The sequence below is a fragment of the Tupaia chinensis genome, unplaced genomic scaffold, assembly GCF_000334495.1.
Source record: "Tupaia chinensis unplaced genomic scaffold, TupChi_1.0 Scaffold144529_1, whole genome shotgun sequence".
Taxonomy (NCBI): domain Eukaryota; kingdom Metazoa; phylum Chordata; class Mammalia; order Scandentia; family Tupaiidae; genus Tupaia; species Tupaia belangeri.
In genome coordinates, this window is record NW_006204388.1 from 1916745 (window position 1) to 1939489 (window position 22745).

At 34.2% G+C, this 22745-nt stretch overlaps 1 protein-coding gene across 1 annotated transcript in view; it reads right to left on the reverse strand.

Annotated features, from left to right (window-relative positions):
- The window catches only part of LRRC7 (leucine rich repeat containing 7), a 543267-nt gene that overhangs the window by 290205 nt on the left and 230317 nt on the right, over positions 1-22745 (reverse strand). Inside the window, exon 4 of the mRNA XM_006167144.1 lies at positions 12857-12974. Within this exon, the coding sequence (XP_006167206.1) occupies positions 12857-12974 (118 nt within the window). The remainder of the gene's footprint in view (positions 1-12856; positions 12975-22745) is intronic.

The window sequence follows — 22745 nt, forward strand, 5'->3', positions numbered from 1 at the left end:
AAGGGGAAAAGCAAAGCCACCAGGTCCGGGACTCAAACCATGGTCAGCCATGTGGGAGTGTCCAGCGCCTTAACCACCATGCCACCTGCTGGTCCCTTTTTTTTTTAAAAAAAAATATTTATTTATTTATTCAGTCATTTATTTCAATTAAGGGAAGAAGTTCTAGTGATTTTCAGATAAATAACATATCGACAGCATTGACAATGAGGCATTTAGTAGTGGAAAATAATAAACTATACTCACAATAAATGGTCTAATGATTTGCCAAACACAAAAGAGCAAACATTGCTTATTAAGAGCTATATGGGAAGATTATCTCTCCAACCCACATAATGCAACTCAAAATAGATTCACCAAAGAATTTATAATATGTAAATATAAACTATTAGAGTTTCTATTCTTTTCATGATATGCTAAAACGTTTAAAGAATTTTTATCATTTAGCTAAGTACTCATATCTGTTTTCACTAATGTGCTTGAGAGAAAAATTCCCTCTTTCCCCTGCAAGTAGAGGATATGATTTGTCTTCAGTGTTTTGCATGCATTTGGGGAAGGGGTGGAATAATTGGCAAGTCGGTAAAACACATAATAATGCCTTCAACTCTGATTGCCTTTCATTATAACTAACAATAGTGATTTTGCCCACTATGATGCTGTTCAGATTCATTCATGTATAGAAATAAGTTTTAGTGGATAAGAGAAAAATCACTTAATTGCTGCACAATTAAGAAGAGCTTTCAAATTAATTCATTTTCATTAAAGTCTTTAAATTATAGTGCCATAGTCTCTATGAAACTATGACAAATCAACAATCAGACTTAAAGTGGAATCACTGCCTAATTAAACCTTATCATTCATTATCTTTCTTTATCAGATAAAACAATTTACTCCATTATGCCATGTATCAGCTTTATAAACAGGCATAGGCTATTTATTTGGAGATCATAATGTCATAAATCTCATCATCTTTGAAGCACACATGCATTTTATTTTTCTATTGAATTAAGATGCAAGGAACACTGGATTGAAAAATCCATTGCAGTGGAAAGCAGATGCATTTACCCCTGATTTGTTGCATATAATTAGGGAACAGAAAGAATCAAGAGATGAAAAATAATTTACATGAAGTGTGGATATTTATTTCTCCTCTCTACAGAAATAAATAGATAACCAAGTTTCAGTAAAATTGACTGAAGTTTCTTTAGAAAGAAGCAAAGTTATTGTACTTATTTTTAAGAAAAAAGAATCAGTGTACAATGCAAGAGTCTGAAACCTCATTTTCTAGTTCATTTCTTTCCAGTTCATTTGTTATTTGTCATTTTGAATATTTGTTATTTGCCATTTTGAATATTCCAAGTATTGGAATATTTGAAGTTCTAAAGTTTCTGCTTTCAAAGTTCCAAGTACCTAAAAATCATTTACATATGCTATTTTCCCTAGAGAAGCTTATTTTATAGGGAAGATTAAAGATAATATTAGTTGATCTCTACTCAACTCAATAATCAAAGCATACGTATTTTCATTACAAGCTATAAGGAAAACATTTTAAATTGACCATACACTTGGTCACAATGTGAAAGGCAAAAAATAACAAGAACTCATTATCACCTAGACTATGTAGTCTGAATTGTATTTCAATACAGAGAATGCAATGATGAGTACAAAAACACGAAATACGTAAGAATACTAAAAACAACTAAATAAATTTTAAGAAAATACAAGAAAGATGTAATAAATGTAACCACATTAGAAAACAGAAAAATAGATTAATGAATTGGAAAACATGCCAAACTATCAAACAGAAGACCCATAAGCCAAAGAATATTATTTGAAAGATTAATGCAGTAGAAAAATCTCTGGCAAGGTTGATGACAAATAAATAAAGGTCCCTTTTCTGCTGATTTTGCTGAGTATTAACGATGAAGGAATGTTGCATTTTAGTAAATGCTTTTTCTACATCTATTGATATGAATTTACATTTTTATCTTTCTTTCTGTTAATATGATATATTACATTCATGTTTTTAAATATGTTGTACCACCCTTGCATCCCTGGACTAAAGCCCATCTGGTCATGGTGTATAATCTTTTTAATGTGTCATTGGATACAATTTGCTAGTATCTTCCTAAAAATTTTTACATCTTCCTCAGAGAGATGAGATTGGTCTGTAGTTTTTGTTTGTTTGTTTGTTTTGTTTTTGTTTTGTTTTGTTTTGTTTTTGAGAGGTTTTTGTTATAGGGCATGTGCGCTTGACAGACAGACAGAGACAGAGAGACAGAAAGCGAGAAATCACCCTCTGGGGGGAGGGCCATGCCGCAATCCAGTCTCCTTCATTCTCCTATCGGGATCTTGGACATGCACGCGCACGCGCCTGGCATAAGTTTTAAGCCACCATGTCTGGGACCCAACCGCGGTCGACTACGTGGGAGTCCAGCGACATAACCATTATGCTAACTGCTAACTGCTGGTCCCTTGTTTGTTTTGTTTTGTTTGTTTATTTTTTTGTTTGTTATGTCCTTGTCTGTTGTGGGGATCAAGGTGATGAAGCTTTCATAAAATGAATTTGGGAGGGTTCCTTCCTTTTGGATTTTAAAAATAGCTTGGGTAGAAAGGGAGTTAGCTCTTCTTTAAATGTTTTATAGAACAGAAGTGAAGCTGTTGGGACCTGGGTTTTCCTTTGTTGAGAGGCTATTTATTACTGATTCAATCTCATTGGTAGTTATTGGTCTATTCAGGGTTTCTGTGTCTTCCTGATTCAATCTTGGTAGATTATATGTGTCCAGAAATTTGTCCATCTCATACAGGTTTTCTTGTTTGTTGGTGTATAATTACAAGAGATATTCTTCACAAAATCAGAAAAAAAAAACATAAAATTTACTTGGAATCATAAAAGACCCCGTATCACCAAGGCAATGCTACAAAGAAAGAATGGAATAAGACACATTTCACTCCCCTATCTCAAAATATATTACCAAGCTGTGCATGGTACTGGCAAAAAACAAGCATGTAGACCAATGAAATAGAAAAAAGACTCTAGAAATAAACTCTCAAGTGTATAGCCAATTGATTTTTGATGAAGGACTTAAAATTATCCAGTGGGGAAAAGAAAACATCTTCAGCAAATGTTGCTGGAAAAACTGGATATCCGCTTGAAGAAAAATGAAACTGGACCCTATCTCTCACTATTAACAAAAATCAACTCAAAATGGATCAAAGATCTAAACACAAAACCTCAAGCTATAAACTACTGGTGGAAAACATAAAGGAAATTCTTGGAGACATCAGAGTAGGCAAAGACTTCTTAAATATGACCCCCTAAAGCATAGGTAATAATTCCAAAAATAGACAAGAATTACAAAAGGTTAAAAAGCTTCTGCACAGCAAAGGAAACAATAATTAGAATGAATTGAAAACCCTCAAAATGGGAAAATATATTTGTGAACTCTCTCCCAGATAAGGGACTGATAACCAAAATATATAGAGAACTCAAGCAGCTTACTCACAAAAAATATCCAATCCAATTAAAAGATAGGCAAATGAGCTAAACAGACAACTGTCCAAGGAAGATAAATGAACAGCCAAAAATCATATGAAAAAATGTTCAACATCCCTTATCATAAGGAAGATGATAAACAAAACCACAATGAGATACCACCTAACCCCAGTCTGAATGACTAAGATTTTAAAAATAAAGAATGATAAGGATGAGGTGAAAAGGGAACTCTCCTGAACTATTGGTAGGAATGTAAATTAATACGAACACTAGAAAGAACAACATGGAAGTTCCTCAATGATCTACATATAAAACTGCCATATAATCCAGCAATTCCTCTCCTGGATATCTACCTACAGAATAGGAATACACTCAGTCAGAAAAATACTTGCTCATCCATGTTTATTGCAGCATTATTCACAATTGCTAAGACATATAAGCAACCCAAATGTCCAAGAACAGAAGAACGGATTGAAAAAGTGTGACACATAGATACTATGAAATACTACTTAGCCATAAAAAACAAGACCGTGGCATTTTATAGAAAGTAGATGAGTATGGAAGACTCTTTTTTTAGAGAGAGATTTTTGCTATAGGGTGCATGTGCTTGCCAGAGAGAGACACAGAACTTGAGAAATCATTCCCCTGGGGGAATGATCACACTGCAATCCTTTCTCCTCCATTCTCCTCTCTAGATATTGAGCATGCACACACATGTGCCCGTTATGTTTCAAGTCTCTGGGTCCAGGACACAAACCACAGTCCAGCGATGTAAACATTATGCCTCTGCTGGTCCCAAATATGAAAGATTTAATGCTAAGTGAAGCAAGTCACACTATGAAAGAGAAGCATTGTATGTCCCCACTTAATATATAATGAATGTCAGGACTGAAAGACTGGAAAGTATAAAACTATAGAGAGCACTAGAGACAGTGTGGGAGGAGGATAAAATATGTGGGTTGGGGTAGAGGGAGGGAATCAAGGAAAAAAAGGACCAAAACATTTAAAGGACACAAAAAATGGAAAATCAACTATCACTAGCTATCTGTTAATGATAATATGTATGGTAATATATTTGACTAGGCTATTTACAGTGTAACCATGCTAGGAAAAAAATTAAATTAGCTAATAAAAATGATAAAATTTAGATAGTATAATTAAGTAATGTCAGGAACACAAGGGAAGAAATAATCACGGATGTGGAAGATATTTATAAAAACTCTAAGTGAAGACTATGAATAACTAATGAAAATAAAGTTGAAAATCTGGATGATGAAATGGCTTATTTACTAGTTCAATTATAATTTATGAAAAAGTGACTCAGTAAGATATAAAGAAATAACAATTAGAAAAAAAGGAGATGAAATTGTCATATACAAATGACACGATTTTTATGCATAAAAATTCAGAAGAATCTAGTAGTTACATATTAGAACTTATATTAAGTACTGTGTCTGAGTGTAAAATCAAAATATCATGATTAGTAATACTTCTATATAGCATTAAACAAAATTGGAAAAAAAGAGATACAATTTATAAAGCTAGTGACCTGAAGTATTCAGAAATAATTCTAACAAAATGTGTGCAACACTTTCTTGAAGTGAATCACAAAATCTCATTGAAAGACAAAAAATAAAACCTAAATGGATGGAAATGCTGTGTTCATGGATTATGACATTTACCATCATAATGATAGCAATTCTTTTCAAATTAATCTTTAAATTCAAGCCAAGTTTAAACATTTCAACAGATTGTGCACCTCATCAAGGTGAACCTAAAATTTCTACGGAAGGTCCAGCCTCAGTGACCCAGGTGGTAGTGTACTGGACTGCAGGACTGGAAGCCACTTGGCAGGCCATGGGTTCGAATATCAAGTCAACCTGAGAACATGCTGGATGAGTGTATGCCAAATATGGTGATGAACTGGAAGGCTGGGATAGGAATTCTCGATGTGACAATGAGACCCCTAAAGGGTACCTGTCTCCTCTTTCTCACGTGTATGCACATACTTTCTCTCACATGAATAATATAAATGAACTTAAAAAAATCCATAGAAGAACCGAATTCCAAGAATAGTAAAACACCTTAGAAAATAAAAAAAATGAGAAAACTTGCATTTTCAAGTATTAAAATAATATTAGCTATAATGAGTAGAACAATGTGGTGTTAAACTAGGCAAAAAAATCTGACAGAGTAAGATAAAAAGTTTAGGAAAAGTCTTTTTACAAATAAAGAAAGTAGAATTACAAATTAATTGAGAAACAAGGGACTACTCATATGAAAAAAGCTACATTTTGATCATATATAGCAATAAATAAGTGAATAAATAAATTGCAAATGAGTTAAAGGCCTAAACATGAAAGAAAAAATAGTTTAAAGGAAAATATAGAAAAATATCTTCATTATATTAGAGTAGGAAAACATTTCATAAATAAGTTATAAAAATACAGAGTATGAAGAGAACACTGATATATTTTTGTACATTAAAATTTGCAACTTCTTTATGACAAATGGCATCTCAGTAAAGTGAACAGACAAGTCACAAACTGAAAGACAGTAATTGTAGGCCATATAATTAACAAGGGACTATTGTTTAGAATATATAAATATTTCAAATTACCAGAAACCTAACAGTTTAAAATTGAAATACCCTCCTCCAAAAATTTATATAATTTGGCTAAAAAAAAGTGAAAAATGCCAGCTTCATTGATGATTAGTGATATATAAATTAAAGCTACCCTTAATATAATATTTATTTAATATAAATACTCTACTCTATATTATATATAGTATGCATGAATATAAATCAAGCTAACCTTTTATATTCATGTGATTAGCTTTTATTTAATATATTTAATGCCTACGAGTGTGGGCAAAGATATGGCATAGTAGGAACTTGGGCACTTTGCTGATACAACTAGATCCACATTGGTTGCCAGGAACAAATTTCAAAAAGGCAATTTTAAATGAAAACTTGTAGAATAATATATACCATGTTTAAGAATGTCATTGAAACTTTAAGCACATTCACTCTGAGAGGGTGGATGTGGGAAGGGATGGAAAGGAGCATTTACAAGTTTCTATAATGTTCTTATTTATTGAAGAAAAGAAGTAGAGTGTTATATCTATAATAAATGTTAACACTTTCAACTCTGTGGGGATAAATTGACAACTCATGTTATTTTCCTCATGCTCAAAATATTTAGTAGTTTGAAAATCAAAAACACATAATAATTCACTATAATAAGTGTCAACATTTTCAATACAATATATTTTGCATGTGATATATACAGAATATACTAATACAATGGAGGGACCTTTGACTTAATTGACTTGAGGGACAACATGGAAACCACAACATTTCAATTGAGTTTTGAACAATGAGTAGGTCGAGTCAGGTAAAAAATGGTGACTTAGGTAGAGGAAACATTACAAATAGAGTTAAAGAGATAGTGAAACATTAAATAATTGAGAAAGCTCTTCAGTATCTGGACTGCAAAGTTAAAAGGCACAAAACATCCTTGGTAGGACTGTGAAATATAAAGGAGTATAGGTAGAGGTAGGTTGAGGAGACTTCAAATTTTGTGATAAGGAGCCTAAACTATCCAATATCAACTCAAATATCTTAAGTTGGAGAGTAATGCAGTCATATGAGCAATTTACATGGAGTGTTAAGGACTGATAGAGGAAGGCCTTAGTAATGGTGGTGGCAATAAGGGAAGGGAAGGGACCAATAAAGAGGCTATTTAAGTTGTCCAGGGAAGAGGCAAGAGACTAATTTAAGACTGTAACGATGGGAATGGTAAGAAGGTAAAGACTTGCTTTCCACTTAGGAGGTAAACTTGGCAAGCATTAGTGACTAAATGAACATGGGAGTAGGAGTAAAAAATAGGTTTTTGCCTTGAATATTTGTATAAATCATTACATTAACAGAGAACTGGATAAAGGAAGAAAAACAGGTGGGGAAAATGATGAGTTTGGTTTGAAATACTTGATGTTTGGAGTGTTCATACAGCTATGCTCAGCATGCACTTGACTATACTAGACTGAAGGTGAAGAGAGAGGTCAAAGCTTCATGGTCATTACCCCAAGGAACAAGCACATTACATATTTAACCTCATGCCAGGTTACAGCTGATTTTAGTGGTCACTCATTTTGCAGTGTCATTTCTATTACTTTAGCACTCAGTTAAAACATTTAGCATAGCGGGTTGTACCCTACCCTATGTAGGGTCTCTAATAGAATGCTTATTTACCTGCCAAAATTTACTGAGCACCTACCATGTATATGCTGGATATTGTGCTTGTAGTTCTAGGTAGAGAAATGAATGAAACAGTCCTTGATTTTAAGAAAGGCTTCACAGTCTAGTCACATATATGAAAATTAAATTAAAAAGTAAGATAAGTTCAAAACAAAAATAGACACAAGGGAAAGATATATCTGAGAGGAAGATCCCATGTCAGGAAAGGTTCCCACAATAAAAGACATTTTAAATGTCTTTTGAAGGTGAAGAGGACTCTGTCTGATTGATGGGGTACAGCAGTGGGGAGGAAGAAGCATTTTGGGAAAAGAAAATAGTACAGTTTCTTATGTCACAAGGACCCAGCCTGGTGCACTAGGAAATGACAATTTGACATTATCTGACGATGAAATGAAAAGAAGACGGCCAGTTGAAGATGTGGTTAGAGAAGAGGATGAAAGCTATTCACTCAAATTGTACAGTATCCTTCTGCACATTATAGCTCACTTATCTAAAGGTTTTAATATTAAAGACCATTTTTGAGTTATGGAGAGAAAATGGTGACTCAGGACGACAGGCAGAAGAATTAGACATCAAAGTCAGATGGGAAGACACATGGAAAACCAAGATCAGATTTAATCTCAGCATCTGAATGGTTAGTTACATTAAAAGGTCAAATATCTAATTCAAGCACGTTTCAGGCAAATGTTTACCTAGATTGACTACCACTTGAATGTGTCTGTTTCCAATACACTTTCTATGTCCTGTCCCTAAATACCAACAGTGCTCGTGTTCTCTCTTGTCTTGCCTCTTTTCCACCAAGGCTATCCCAACCTTGTCAACTGTGATGCTGATGCTGAAGTTATTTGCTGTTATCTGTTCTTTCTTCATTTGACAGATGTCTAAAGAATGTATTATGCTTCTTAAGTAACAGTCTAAATCTCTGTCACAGAGTCCAATGACAGCTTTTTTGGGTATGGTTTTCTAAAAGCACTGATGTGGTGAAATCTTTTACTGTTTTGAGTAACTTCCAGCAATGACTGATATGTCATCAAACCATCAGGCCTTTGGTACGGTAATAGCATTGCAGGCTCGTTCACGGTCTCTTTCATGTCTTTTTACACAAATATTTCCAGATATCTTGCAAGGCTAAACCACATGGTTGACATCCGGAGACCTCCCTGAGTATGCTGGGCATACCTGTGTCCATGATCTGGGTTGGCTGAAGCTGGGAGTGGATTGAGGTGTCAAGACCCTCCTGGGGGTGCTATATCTGTGTGTGTGCATGTCTCTCTGTCTCTCTCACTTATAGAATAATTACACTTAAAAATATCAGAATATAGGGAATATAGCTAATAGTCTCTAAAAAAACAATTCCAATAGGATGGTGGTTAAGAGAGCTGGATCCCATGTGGCCAATTATGCAGTTTGAGTCCCAGACCCTGCAAGTTAAAACAAACTTGCTGAACTTGATCCAGGGCACAGGCTCATTTCCTGGTTCCAGAACATGGGCCTGCTAAGGGTAGAATAAAGCTCTTAGCAATACACATAAAATTACTAATAAATGCTTGTATCCATTTTTATCATCATCAAGTCAGTCAGAGTTGCTCTGAGTTCAAGAATTGATGATTGCAAACCTACATACTTTTCAAATTTTATCACATAAGGTTGTTCTGAAATTTGTTTTTAAAGGATCGTCTTCACATATTTACAAGTTTAAGATTTTTTGTTTTTGTTTTTATTTTTTTTCTCTGAGATTTTTTTTTTTTGCTATAGGGAGTGTACACTCACCAGGAAGACACAGAAAGACAGAAAGTGAGAAATCACGCCCCGGGGGGATGGCCACACAGCTATCGCTTCTCCTCCATTCTCCTCTCTGGATCTTGGGCATGCATGCACATGTGCCTAGCGTGAATTTAAGCCACCGGGTCCGGAACTCAAACCATGGTCGACTCCATGGGAGTCCAGCGACATAGCCATTACACCAACTGCTGGTCCCTACTAGTTTAAGTGTTTAATCAAAGCTCAGAAAGCAATACTATAAAAGGATTCCCAGTACTAGTCCTCTGGGAAAAAAGAAAATAGGAATTATGTAAAAGGCCAAAATACCCTGCCAAAGACTATTTGTTCATTTATCATTCAATACATACATGTGAATAGTAAGATTTGATTTTCTATATATGCCAAAGAACACTCATCGCCTGAAAAAAAAACTCCAATAGCCTTTGTGTAGGAATTCCAGCTCATGACTTCCTAGTTAACAATTAGCAGACGATTATTAATCCAACCTTATCATCATAAGGCTCCTGGTCAGCACAACACCCTGGGCATCTAAGAAAAATCACTATTTCAAGTAGAAAATAATGAATTCATAGTGAACAAAATGAATTTCACACACTAATCCAGAATCTAACAGCTTGAAAACATGTCAGTTGTCTGTGCATGCATGCCTGAAATCCTGAAAGGAGAGAGAAATGGAGAAGAAGGGACTGTGGCATGACCCTGTCCCATGGGGGTGCTTTCTTGCATTCCCTCTTTCTCTCTGTGATCCTCTAGTGAGCACACAAGACCTCTGGCTAATTTAACAAAAAGCAGCACAAAAGAAGAAAACAATTGTAAGCACATCTAAGGATGCTCACAGACCTAACAAAGCTGAAGAAGTATAACCTGCAGTTCTGAAAACAAACAATTCTAGAATTGGAGTATCATGTTTATATTTGGTGATAAGTTGTTTTCTGATCTTTTACAGTAGGATAATTTTTTTAGACTATCTAGCTAAAATTGTATGAAGGTCAAGTAATGTAATATTTGATCATATGGTATGTCTCAGAAATCCTAATCTCAAAATAGAAATTGATATATGAACAAATATACATATATTAGTAATGGTAATTGCCATTCAAGTATAGAAATATTAATGCATACAAATAAATAAGTCTATTTTTAAGCAGTAATGTTAGACCTAAAGTCATCATTTAATAGATCTAAATCTAGTTCATATTGTCTCTCTCCATCTGCATAATGTCCTTTTAGGTTCATCTTCGTGAAAACCCTCCAAGTGGTAAGTCAACTTCATGTAGAAACATTTTTGTGTTTCTTTGATTATACTATTATTATCTCTTTCAAATGAAATATTTTCATTTATTCAGATACTACCGTGTTTCATGGAAATCTTCAGGCTATGTTCTTTATTTAAACTCTTCCCTAGTAATATAGCCATCTTAATTAATCTTTCCATTCTCTAAGAATTCACCCTGTATAATTAATCACTTCATTGTATAATATTTATGATATTCACTGATTATTTATGAGTATTGTTCTTATCTTCTCTATGATGTTACAAACTTCTTGATAATTCTCATAGACTTGAAGAAAATCACTAACAATTCACACCAATGTATTTCAACAAGTTCTGTGTGTTTCAGAATAGCCATTCATCTATGAATTAACACAGGAATATTTCTTAAGATCTTACAATGTACCATATACTGTAGAGATACAGCAGTAAAGAAAAACAAGAACAAGAAAATTGGAGTAAGATTAATTTTTAATCCTAGTAAGGGTAGTCCAGACAATAACAAAAATAATTTTAATATATTGTGTGTCAGTTTCTCATATTAAAAAAAGAAAAAAAAACACAATGTAAAACAAAACTAACAACAATAAAACTGTGAGGAAAATAGGATGTTCTAGTGGATAATAATATCAGTATCTTACTTTGAAACAAAATGGTCTAGGAAAACTTGGTTGAGAATACATTTGAACAAAGACTTTAAGATGGTAAGAGAATGAGCAATCTGTGGAGAATTCCTGGCAGAATGAAGAGAAACAAGCTGCTGGGATGTCATTATGGAGTTCTATAAGGTATCAGATTTCTTAGGAAAATCATATTTATATGTGACCAAAAGAATTTCCTGGTGTTTTTTACACAGACAGATCCTAATTTAACTAGGTGCCAAGTCAGATTAACCTAACTCCTATTGGTCCTGTTTGAGGCTGGGTAGAACTTCTTAGAGAAACCTTCTCTAACCACATAAACTAGATTACATCCTTCTTGTACATATGCTGTTCACATTGAATATACCTTCAGACACAATTCTTTATTTAATCATCTAATTACTTGTTTAATGTCTAAATTACCCACTACAACATCATCTTCATGAGAGCAAGAACCTGCTTCATTCCTGACTAACCCTTTGGCAACAAGAGTATTGACTATATAACCAAAACACTACTTGCACATGTGTGTACACATATCACATTTTAACCCATTAGCTTGAAGATGGAGAGAGAGGTCATATCTCATATCCTACCTATGGCATTCTCTTGTGACTGATCCTTGCTTTATTCTAAAAAAAGGAAAGCCGACTCATTTGGAAGGACATTTAGAACTTAATGAATGAATAAGAATACAGAAGACTTTCTGAATATCTAATCTTCAATCTTACAAACGTTCAAAGGAAAATAGCATCAACATGAATATCAACATCAGCATCAACAAAAACACCAGATATACAAGTTTGATTTGGAGTATAACAAATACTACTGGGATCCTACTGTTCCCTAGGTACAGCTCTAGATGTTTGGAATGTATCAGTGACCAAAAAAGAGAAAAATCTCTACTGTCACATAATGGAGTTCACATTCTGAGCCTGGAGAAGACTGCCAATAACTATAGCAAATAAATAAATTATATAATATTAAGACAATGGTGGGGATTACAAGAAAAAAATCCAGTAAGGGAAATTGAGTATAACTTGAGGTGAGGTAAACAGGTAGGCATCACTGAGGAGGTGATACATGAGCTAAGTTTGAAAAAAGTCTTGCTCTGAGAATGACAGGAACAAGCAGTGGAAAGTCAATAAAATAGTACAGAAAAGATAAATCACATATTTGGATACAAAGGGACATGAGGCCTGATGAGTCAAGCACTCAGTAACAGGAGGGGAGAGAGGTTTTCTGTCTTTAATTTATAATTTAGGATTTAACCTTAGGATTTAGGATTGAGCTTTTCACCAAAAAAAACTTATAATAACATCAAGGTTATTTATATCATTTGCTGATAAAACATTAAAGTGCATCATCAGAAATAATTTCAAGATATTTGAAGATAAGAATCTTACCATTTTTACTGATGTCGAGTTCTTTAAGATTAACTAAACTAGCAATAGAGGTTGGCAGACTGGAAAGGTCATTATCAGGAATACTTAGTTTTCGTAGAGCTTGACAGTTGAACAATTGCTGTAATAGAAAATAATTATTAGTTAGACTTCAATGTGGTTAAATCCATTCATACACAAACTCAGTAAACAAAATTTGAGTCATCATCTTTATTAAGGAGGTAGTAAAAGAACCAGCTATAAAAGCCTCACTGTCTTTCAAATTTTTATTTTCAATTATTTTTAGAATGGGTTCACATTCTATCCCCATGTTGATGCCTCACTATATTCTACTATCTATACTCAAAACCCATACTATTCTACTTTTTCCTCTTCTGTTTACTATTTGTATTTATTTATTTAAATTAATTAATTTACATTCATTCACTGAATATCATTACAGCATACAAAATATGATTTCCCATCCAGAATATACTGCATAGTGGCTTAATCATACATGTTATCATCGATAATTTTCCGTTTCTAGTTTCACATATATGTATATACATTTTCCCCCTATTTCTCACCCTCTGCCATTTCCCTCTCTTTTCCCACACTATCTCAGGTGTCTATAGTTGTTTTCCATTCCTGTTTCCCCCCACATTTTATTGATTCACAAAATTTATTAAATAATATAACTATTTTCAATAGCGAGTTCAGCTGGTATGTACATATCTGTGAATACATTTCTGACTTTAGGCATGAAACTCTGTGTAGAATGAATATACTATAAGGTAGCACCTAGCTGATGCTATATAGCTTACTACATTCATTAAATAGGTATTTTTAAATATATTTTTTTTTAATTTAAAGAAAAGCAGTTTTAGCTTTGATAAATCAGAGAAATGCTAAGGAACTTTGCTTAAAACTTAAAGCCAGAAAACAGGTTAGGATTCTGTTCAAATAGTAGGTATATGAACCTATCGGCAGCTCAAGACAGGACAAAAATCCCTAAAACTGGAAAACAAAGCCTAGAAGAAAATCAGCAATGTTTTAGTCAAAAGTCATAAAATTCTATTTCACCCATTCAGTCTCATGTACTTTATCTTCTGTTGTGGTCCAATCTTCCCAATTAAATTCTGGGATATAATATTCAACTCTAGACTTGTCCCTACAATTAAGTTAGCCATTTTCTTAGTTTTTGAACTCTAATTTCTGTGTGTCTGAATTTAATTTTTCTGGGATAGCACTCCCTTGAAAACTTCTTGGAGATTTGGTCTGGTGCTGGTAAATTCTTTCAGATTTTGTTTATCTGAGAATGTTCTTATCTTTCCATATGAAGGATAATCTTGCTGGGTACAGTATTCTTGGTTGCAATTGTTTTTCCACTAACACTTTGACTATATTTTCCCATTCTTTCCTCACTTGCATTGTTTCGGATGAGAGGTCTGCTGTTAGACTGATGGGATATCCTTTGTAGGTAACTTGATGTTTCTCTCTCGCCAATCTTAATAGCTTGTCATTGTCGGTGGTTTTGGTCAATCTGGCTATGATGTGTCTTGGAGAAGACCTTCTTGGGTTGATTCTTTTGGGGTCCTTTGTATTTCTTGGGACTGGATCTTTGAGTGCCTCTCTAGGTTCAAAAAGTTTTCTTGCAGGATTTCATGAAATAGATTATCAATGCCCTTGTAAGTCTCTTCACCTTCTGGAATACCAATTATCTGGATGTTTGGATACTTGATAGTATCTAGTATTTTTCGTGTATTATTCCCATTTGTGTGGGGGGGTCATTTTTCACAGTCTTCATGGATTTTTCTAGGCCAGCAATTCTATCTTCTATATCTGAGATCTGATTTTCTATATGATCTAGTCTGCTTTTAATACTTACAAGGATGGCTTTGACTTCCTGTATTATAGCCTTTATCTCTAACAGGTCCATTTAATTCTTTTTTATAGTGTGTATTTCCTCTTTTAGATCTTGCAAGAATTTCCTCATCTACTGGAACTCGTTTTCTCCTTTCTCCTGTCTCTTCTGCCGTTCATTGTCTCTTTTCTCTTCCATCTCTGTTAGCTTTGTCACTATCAATATTCTAAATTCTTTATCTGACATTTCCATGAATTTCATTGTACTGTCTGTGGATGAAGAGGAATTATTCTTTTCCCTTGGAGGAGAGGTATTTTCTTGCTTTCCCATATTTCTTGTGACCCTGTAGTGATTTCTAGCCATCTGATGGATGGTGCGTTTCTTCCTAATTCTTGAAGTTCAATCTGAGCGCTCAGAAATGTGCAGGAGGAGGTGATCTGAAATCTCTCTTCCATTCTGTGTTCATTATTTGTCGATCAGATTCAGTGAGAATAGAGGAATATTCTGACCCTAATAGTATTCAGATGTTTAGATCCTGTTCACTTGAACCTGTCTAGACATTTAGTGCATACAGGCTGAGCAGCCAATGAATAAAGATAAAGAAAAAAGGAAAAGAATTAGAGAAGAGGAAAGAAGAAAAAATAAAATAAAAAAGAAGAAAGAAAAAAAGATAAAAAAAACTTTAGATTTTAATTTAAAAAACCATGGCAAAAGCAATATTTCACAGCTCCAGTTCATTATCCATGTCAGGATGGGCCTGGGTTTGTGCCTTTCCTAAATGGAATGGGTAAAGGCACAAATTAGTACAATAAAAAAGGAGCTTGAGAGCCCAGAGATTACTTTATCTTAAAAAAAATATTAAAAGACACAGGGAGACAGAGAGAGACAGAGAGAAATGGAGAGAAGGGGACAGAGGTAGCCCTACCCACTAGAAATGAATTTGGAGGAAGAAGTCTCAGCAAAAAATCTTCATATTTAGTCAAGGAAAGCAATATTTCATAGCTCAAGTTCGGTATCCATGTCAGTCTCTTCTTTGTACTATTAATGTTCAATTTGCAACCAAATACTACTGATTTTTTTTTTTTTTTTTTTTTTTTTTTGGAGAGGTTTTTGCTATAGGGCATGTGCGCTTGCCAGAAAGACAGAGAGACACAGAGATATATAAAGCGAGAAATCACCCCCTGGGGTGATGGCCATGTCGCAATCCCTTCTCCTCCATTCTCCTCTCAGGATCTTGGGCATGCATGCACACATGGAGTGAGTTTAAGCCTTCGGGTCCTGGACTCGAACTGCGGTCAACTACGTGGAAGTCCAGCGACAACCATTACGCTAACTGCTGGTCTCACTACTGAATTTTTTCTTTTTAAATAACATCTAAAGTTGTCATTTTCTTTCTATTCCAGCAAGATATCTGTTTTTCATTCTGTACTTACATTAAGTTTCATAAAGATTACTTCTATTTCATCAGGTTGAACAGTTGTTTGTATGACATGCAAGAATCGCAGTACATTGCAATATGTGAGCTCATTTCTCTATACTTTTAAATAAATATTTAGTAAATAAAACATTTAACCTCTGATAATTGTTGAAAAAAAAATCACTAATGACTGGTTCATTTCTGCCACCAGTTCAATGTACTAGGTGAAGGAGGAGAAAAGTGTTAAGATGCTGAATCCCAAATCCAGCATACTTATAATCCAGAATGGATGAACTGTTTATCTAAAATGTGTATTCTTTGGTTCTACTCAAATAAGTACTGATACAGTAGGTCTAAAATAAGTCTGCACTTTCAACAAGCCCACTGGGGATCTGAATATTTTTATATAGGTGTTTCTAGCACCGTACTTTGAGAAACAATAAATTAAGTTTTCAGCTCTGTCTAATTCATCTTGACTACTGCAAGATATGAACAGCTGGGAAAGAATTTTTTATTCATTTCTGAAATAATCATCTTAATGAGATATTTTCTGTTTGACATTTCTAATTTTGTTTTGCTGAATTTCTACAGAGGAAGTCTCTGGTATCCATTGCTATGGGCAATTGGCCCACAGTACATTTAACTTCCACTTGTTCTTACAAGTAACTTTTTATTTACAGGCAAAAACAATGTAGCACATGGTTTGTTTTTCTTAAATCATTAGTTTTTGAATGAATAGATTCTGCAGGTTGTTACTTAAGATGAAATTGGCACTTTTTTTTACCTTGTCTTTTTAATTTTGACTCTTTACAAATATTATTTACAATAGTTCTTCTAGCATAGAATTAATTTTCAGCATCCTTCAGAGAAATGCTGCTACTTCTTTTTATAAAATCTCAAAAAGAAAACTTTGATGTATACTTTGATGGATAGTTTCCACTAATTACTGATTTTCCTCCTAAAGGAATAGAAAAACAGATGTCTACACTCATGGTAAAAGTTAGTTTAAATTTATTTCCAGTTGGTAGTGTTTGTTAGAACTTTTACATGGCATCTACATGCAATACAATTAGTTACAGATTCATACATACAAAAAAAAAATCAGTGGTCCCATGACTAAATTTGGTAAGACTTTCTAACTCTGTAGTTTGATTACTATAACCATTTAAAGCAATGTTCAGGCTAATGATTTCCAAAACACATTTTGTGTCTTAAATTTGTCTTATCATTTAAACCAAATTCTCAAATGTTCTCAAGAATTAATAGACACTTGCCCTTAAAAATGTATGTGGGGAATACCTTGGAGAGACCAGGTCTTTTCAGCATGAGCCGCCTGCTTTCAATGCTTTGCACTTTGCAAGAAATAGAGGTTTCACTATTTCTCTTTAGTTTTAAATGAAACCATGTTAGGAATAAAAGATCTAGAAAGGAAATTCCTCTACACCTTATAACATCAACTGATGAGTGTTCAATCTCTGCTCACCTATTTACTAACTGCAATCTTTGGCAAGTTATCTGACATGTCCAAAACTATTAGTTTTCTTACATTTAAAATAGAATCAATAAATTACCTAGTTTAAAGAGCTATCAAGAGGATTAAATGACTTAATACATTGTATCAATTCCACTCCCACATATTTTCATATAGTAACATCTTTGGTATTGGGAATATATATTATGATCAAGAGTTAGTTACAATTTTAAAGAAGCATCATTTTTCTTTCTTAGTGGTATTTTAATAATGGTTTTTCTTATAATTAATGGCCTTGAATTTGATGAAATGAGATACTTGTGACAGAATAAAACTTTATTTGACACATAGTAAAGCTTGATAGCTGTAAGCCATCACACACACACAAGTACAGGCAAACCTATATCATAAGTAATCTACTTATTTTTCTTTCTTTTATTTAATATATATTACTTTATTTTTCTTTCTTTTATGCATTCAATAACTATATATCACTTAGCTTGTAAAGTGAATTTTCCCAACATGGAAAGACTTCACATCTGTCCAGTTGAGTATATTATACATGTTATCATCAACAGATACTACTTCTTACTTTTCTCTCTTTTTTTTTTTTTTTGGAGAGGTAGGTTTTTGCTACAGGACGTGTGTGCTCACCAGAGAGACAGAGAGACAGAAAGTGAGAAATCACTTTCCCCCCAGGGGGGATGGCCATGCCACAATCCCATCTCCTCCATTCTCCTCTCAGGATCTTGGACACGTATGCACACGTGCCCAGTGTGAGGATAAGCTACCGGGTCTGGGACTCGAACCGTGGTTGACTACATGGAAGTTCAGTGACAAAGCCATTACGCTAACTGCTGGTCCCATTACTTCTTACTTTTCTAAATGATCAGGATTTTGAAGGCAGGAGTCATATCTGAATCATCTTGTTATTTATCTTTTTCCCCTTTCTACATATCAAAGTGATCATAATACCCTGTACTTAGTATATACTAAATAAACATATTTGAAAGTATGCATAGATGATTAAAGGGGAAATGAGGAGGGTGCTAAATTCCAACTGAAAGAGGAAGTCATAGTAGACTGAATTGTAAGCTTCAGCAAGGTAAACAGATTCAGTGTAATCTAAATGTCATAAACAAAGTAGTGAATTTCTTACTATGAGTCATTTTGTCTATAAATTGGCAAGAAAGTAAGATGGAATTTTAATGGTTCTTTCAAGATTCAAGCTTTAAATGAAGTGAAGAATAATTATAAAATGGCTATAATTCTTCAATATGGTAGAATACAGCAAATATAATTAATAGCTAATTAAAGTAGAACTGTTTATAGTCACAGTAATCTTGCTTTTCATTTGTTAATGATATCTCACATCTCAAAAACAATATAATTGGTTTTAGCCTTCAAATATTTGTGTACTCAAGTGTTCTTTTACTTGGGCTAACAGAAGTAATTTAACTGAGGAAATTGATTTGAGAAGAGTATGTAATACAAATTACCAACTCCAAAGTAAATATTTAGAACTGAAGCACAAACGGTTAGATGTTTTCTGAGAGTTGATTCAAAAGAGAAGGGTACAAACGTAGAAAAAAATACATGTGTGTGTGTGGGAGTACAGATGTATATTCTAAAAGGTACTATTTCATTAATTCATTCATGGAAGACCATTTATTTAAACTTGCTACAATTAGACACGACAATAAGGGCAGGGGAAAGAAAATGAATGAGACACAGCAAGTAAGCTCAGTGTCCTCATATTGTAACCTTCGGACTTTAATTTAAATGCTCTGTGAAAAGCTATGCTGGGGTAAACATCAGGAGTACTGGAAACCGGAAGGCAGGATATTTGCATTGAATTTTGTTGAGGACGATACTTGCACTGACTTCCAAAAGTATCTCAGGAAGAGGTGATATGTGATGGTATACATTAGCCAAGATGAAAGCCCAAGAGGGAATAATGTTAGATCTTTCTTGAAGCATCTACAGATATTTACAATTCAAAGAATATGGTCAAATTAGTTTCAAATACTTGGTTGTCAGCATGAAGAGACTTGGATCTTGGAGTGAATGCTCTGAGTCTGTAACTTTTACAGGAGTGAATGCTCTGAGTTTGTAACATCTACAGGCATATAAAACACATTTATTGGATACTTATATGCTAAGGTCTGTTTTCAATGATGAAATAAAGGTCTAAAAAGAAATAATCAACTTCTGTCTTATTTTCAGCAGTATGATGGATTAACTCTTCAAGTAATAACCTTCTGGTATAGAAAAACCACACACACACACACACACACACACACACACATGTTTAGTGTATAACTGAGCTCTGACGATAAGGTAAGGAATTCTTCGAATTTCAGAATGACAAGAAAATACTAACACATAGCATTACACACATTTGTATTAAATTCTAAATCACAAATGAAAAAGGATTCTATACCTAGATTTATATGCAATTGCAGCATTCTAAAGATAGTATGGCTTAAAAATTGCCAGAGAAAGGAGGATTGCCTTCAAAAGACTGAGAATTAATAAAACAAAATTGACTTCTCAAAAACAATTAAAGTAGCGATTCATTAGATGTTATCGCTAAAGTACTGAGAGTCAATAATATTATATTTATTTATAGTTATCTTTTAACAAAAAAGGCAAAATAATAACTTTTCTGTAAAATAACTTTTTAAAGACAAAATGAGCTTACTACTAAGAGACTTTCACTAAAGTCATTGTCAAAAGATATGTTTTGACATAAGAAAACTGACCTCAGGGACCAGCAGTCAGCGCAATGGCTATGTCGCTGGACTCCCATGTAGTCGACCGTGGTTCGAGTCCCGGACCCGGTGGCTTAAAACTCACGCCGGGTGCGTGTGCATGAGTGCCCAAGATCCCAAGAGGAGGATGGAGGAGAAGGGATTGCGGTGTTCCCATCCTCCCTGGGGGGGTAATTTCTCGCTTTCTGTCTCTAGGTCTCTCTCTGTCTGTCTGGCGAGTGCACACGCCCTATGGCAAAAACCTCTCCAAAAAAAAAAAAAGGAAACTGACCTCAGAGATCACTTTTCAGCAAGAAGAAATAAAAGAAAAAACAGAGAAAATCTATGTAGTTATATGTGAGCTAACATTGGCTCCTAAATATAATTAATGAAATGGTCAACTATTGTATTAAAAAACAACAAAGAACTAAAATTCTTAATATGAACAGCACATTTATCAAGCAAAATATAATCAAATTAAAAACATCCCTAGATTTTTCTCATCATTTGGGAGGAGGGCAAGGACACTGAGAAGGTAAAGATACTGATTAACTTCAGGATGAAGACAAATATAGACATTCTATACTAATTATCTTCAGGATGAAGACAAGTTATAAAGGTTATGTTAATATTTCTGAAATAAAACTGAAGAAATAGGAATACAGGTTGAGTATCCCTTATCCAAAATACTTGGAGCCAAAAGTATTTCTGATGTTCAATTATTTGGATTTTTGATTATTTGTATGTATATATATATATATTTTTATATATAGCACAGCCTGAAAGTAATTTTATACAATATTTCAAAGTATAATACTTGTCATATGAGATTAGATATGAGCTTTTTCCATTTGTGATGTCATTTTAGTGCTCAAACAGTTTCAAATTTTGGAGTATTTTGGATTTTCGTTTTTGGACTCTGCTTTCTTCAGGAAAGAGTCCAAATTCCTTAAAGTGGCTTTCAAGGTCCTTCACTTCTCCAGTTTCTCCTCTTGCTGTTTCCCTTGTTCTCTCTGTCTCCTCCTCCAACCTCCTCTTCCCCATCCCCACCTTAGCATATCTCCAGTTACAGCTGCAGCTGTGTCTCTACACCTATGTGCTCTGCCTGGTCTTGGCAAATCCCAGATCACCATAGTTCTTTACCACCCCAAGCTATGCTGATTCCTCTCTTTCTCTTTCTCCGAATTTACACTGTCTCATCTTTTCAGATCACAGATTAAGATTAAGCTCCACCTGTGTACTTACAACATTCTATACTAATTCCTCTTAAAGCACGGATGTCTGTGTTTTGTGATTACTAGACTGTAAGCCTCTTTACTTCCTGCAGCATCCATGGTACATAACACAACACCCAGCACATTGTACCTTCTCAGTAGATAAATGTTCTTTCACGAGTAGTCTTACACAGGGACATGACATAAGAGCATGATCGCCACCATTTCTTAAGTGCCTATTGTGTAGGTATAAGTCACCTAACTACATTTTTTTTTTCTAACCAACTGAGCTTTATTTGTTGTATAAACCAAACCGCCTAACATCTTTCAGGTGAAAAATTACTAAATTTCAATAAAGATATTACAAAATGAATTAGAGCCCAATAAAATTAGCTTTGGGGAGGGAACATAATTCTACTCAATTAAGGCAAACATGTTTATAGACAACAGATTAGTTTATTTTTAACACCCATGATGCCATGAATTCATAGGGAATAGGTTCCAGTAGCTCAGGCTCCTTTCCATTGGTTCTCATAAAGTGTGCTTCTCTGGGTGGAGCAGGCTGGTGCTTTAGTTGAACCCAGGTACCTTTCTCTTTGGCTTCTTTCTTTTTCTGGTCATTTTCCTTCACATGTTTTAGGAAGCTACCTCTGCTCTTAGAATGTTTAATATGCTCAATATGCACATTAATTCTCTTGGCAAGAATCTTGCCCTTAACTTGTTTGTTTACAACAATGCCAATAGCATGCTGGGTAACATTGTAGACTCTTCCAGTTTTGCCATGGGAACCTTTGTGGGGCATTCCTTTTTGAACAGTACCCATTTCCTTAATGTCTACAATATCACCTTTCTTGTTCCCTTTGTGTTCGTCATTTTGGTGAATTACTGGAAGATGGCAGTTCCGCACCTAACTACACTTTAAAATGTATTTCATCTCTTACAACGATGTGCAAAGAAGGTATTATTATTATTATTATTATTATTATTATTCCTGTTTAGTAGATGAGAAAATTCAATAAGTTAACTTTTACAAGGTCATACAGCTAGCAAGTGCAAGAGCCAGCCAGCATTCAGATTGAGTTCTATCTGGTACAAAGCCATTTCCACAGCAGCACACTACCTCCTTAGCACTATCAGATCTGTGCTTTGGCAAGATAACAGTGACAGCTGATAACAGTTGGTGGTTGCCTGGGA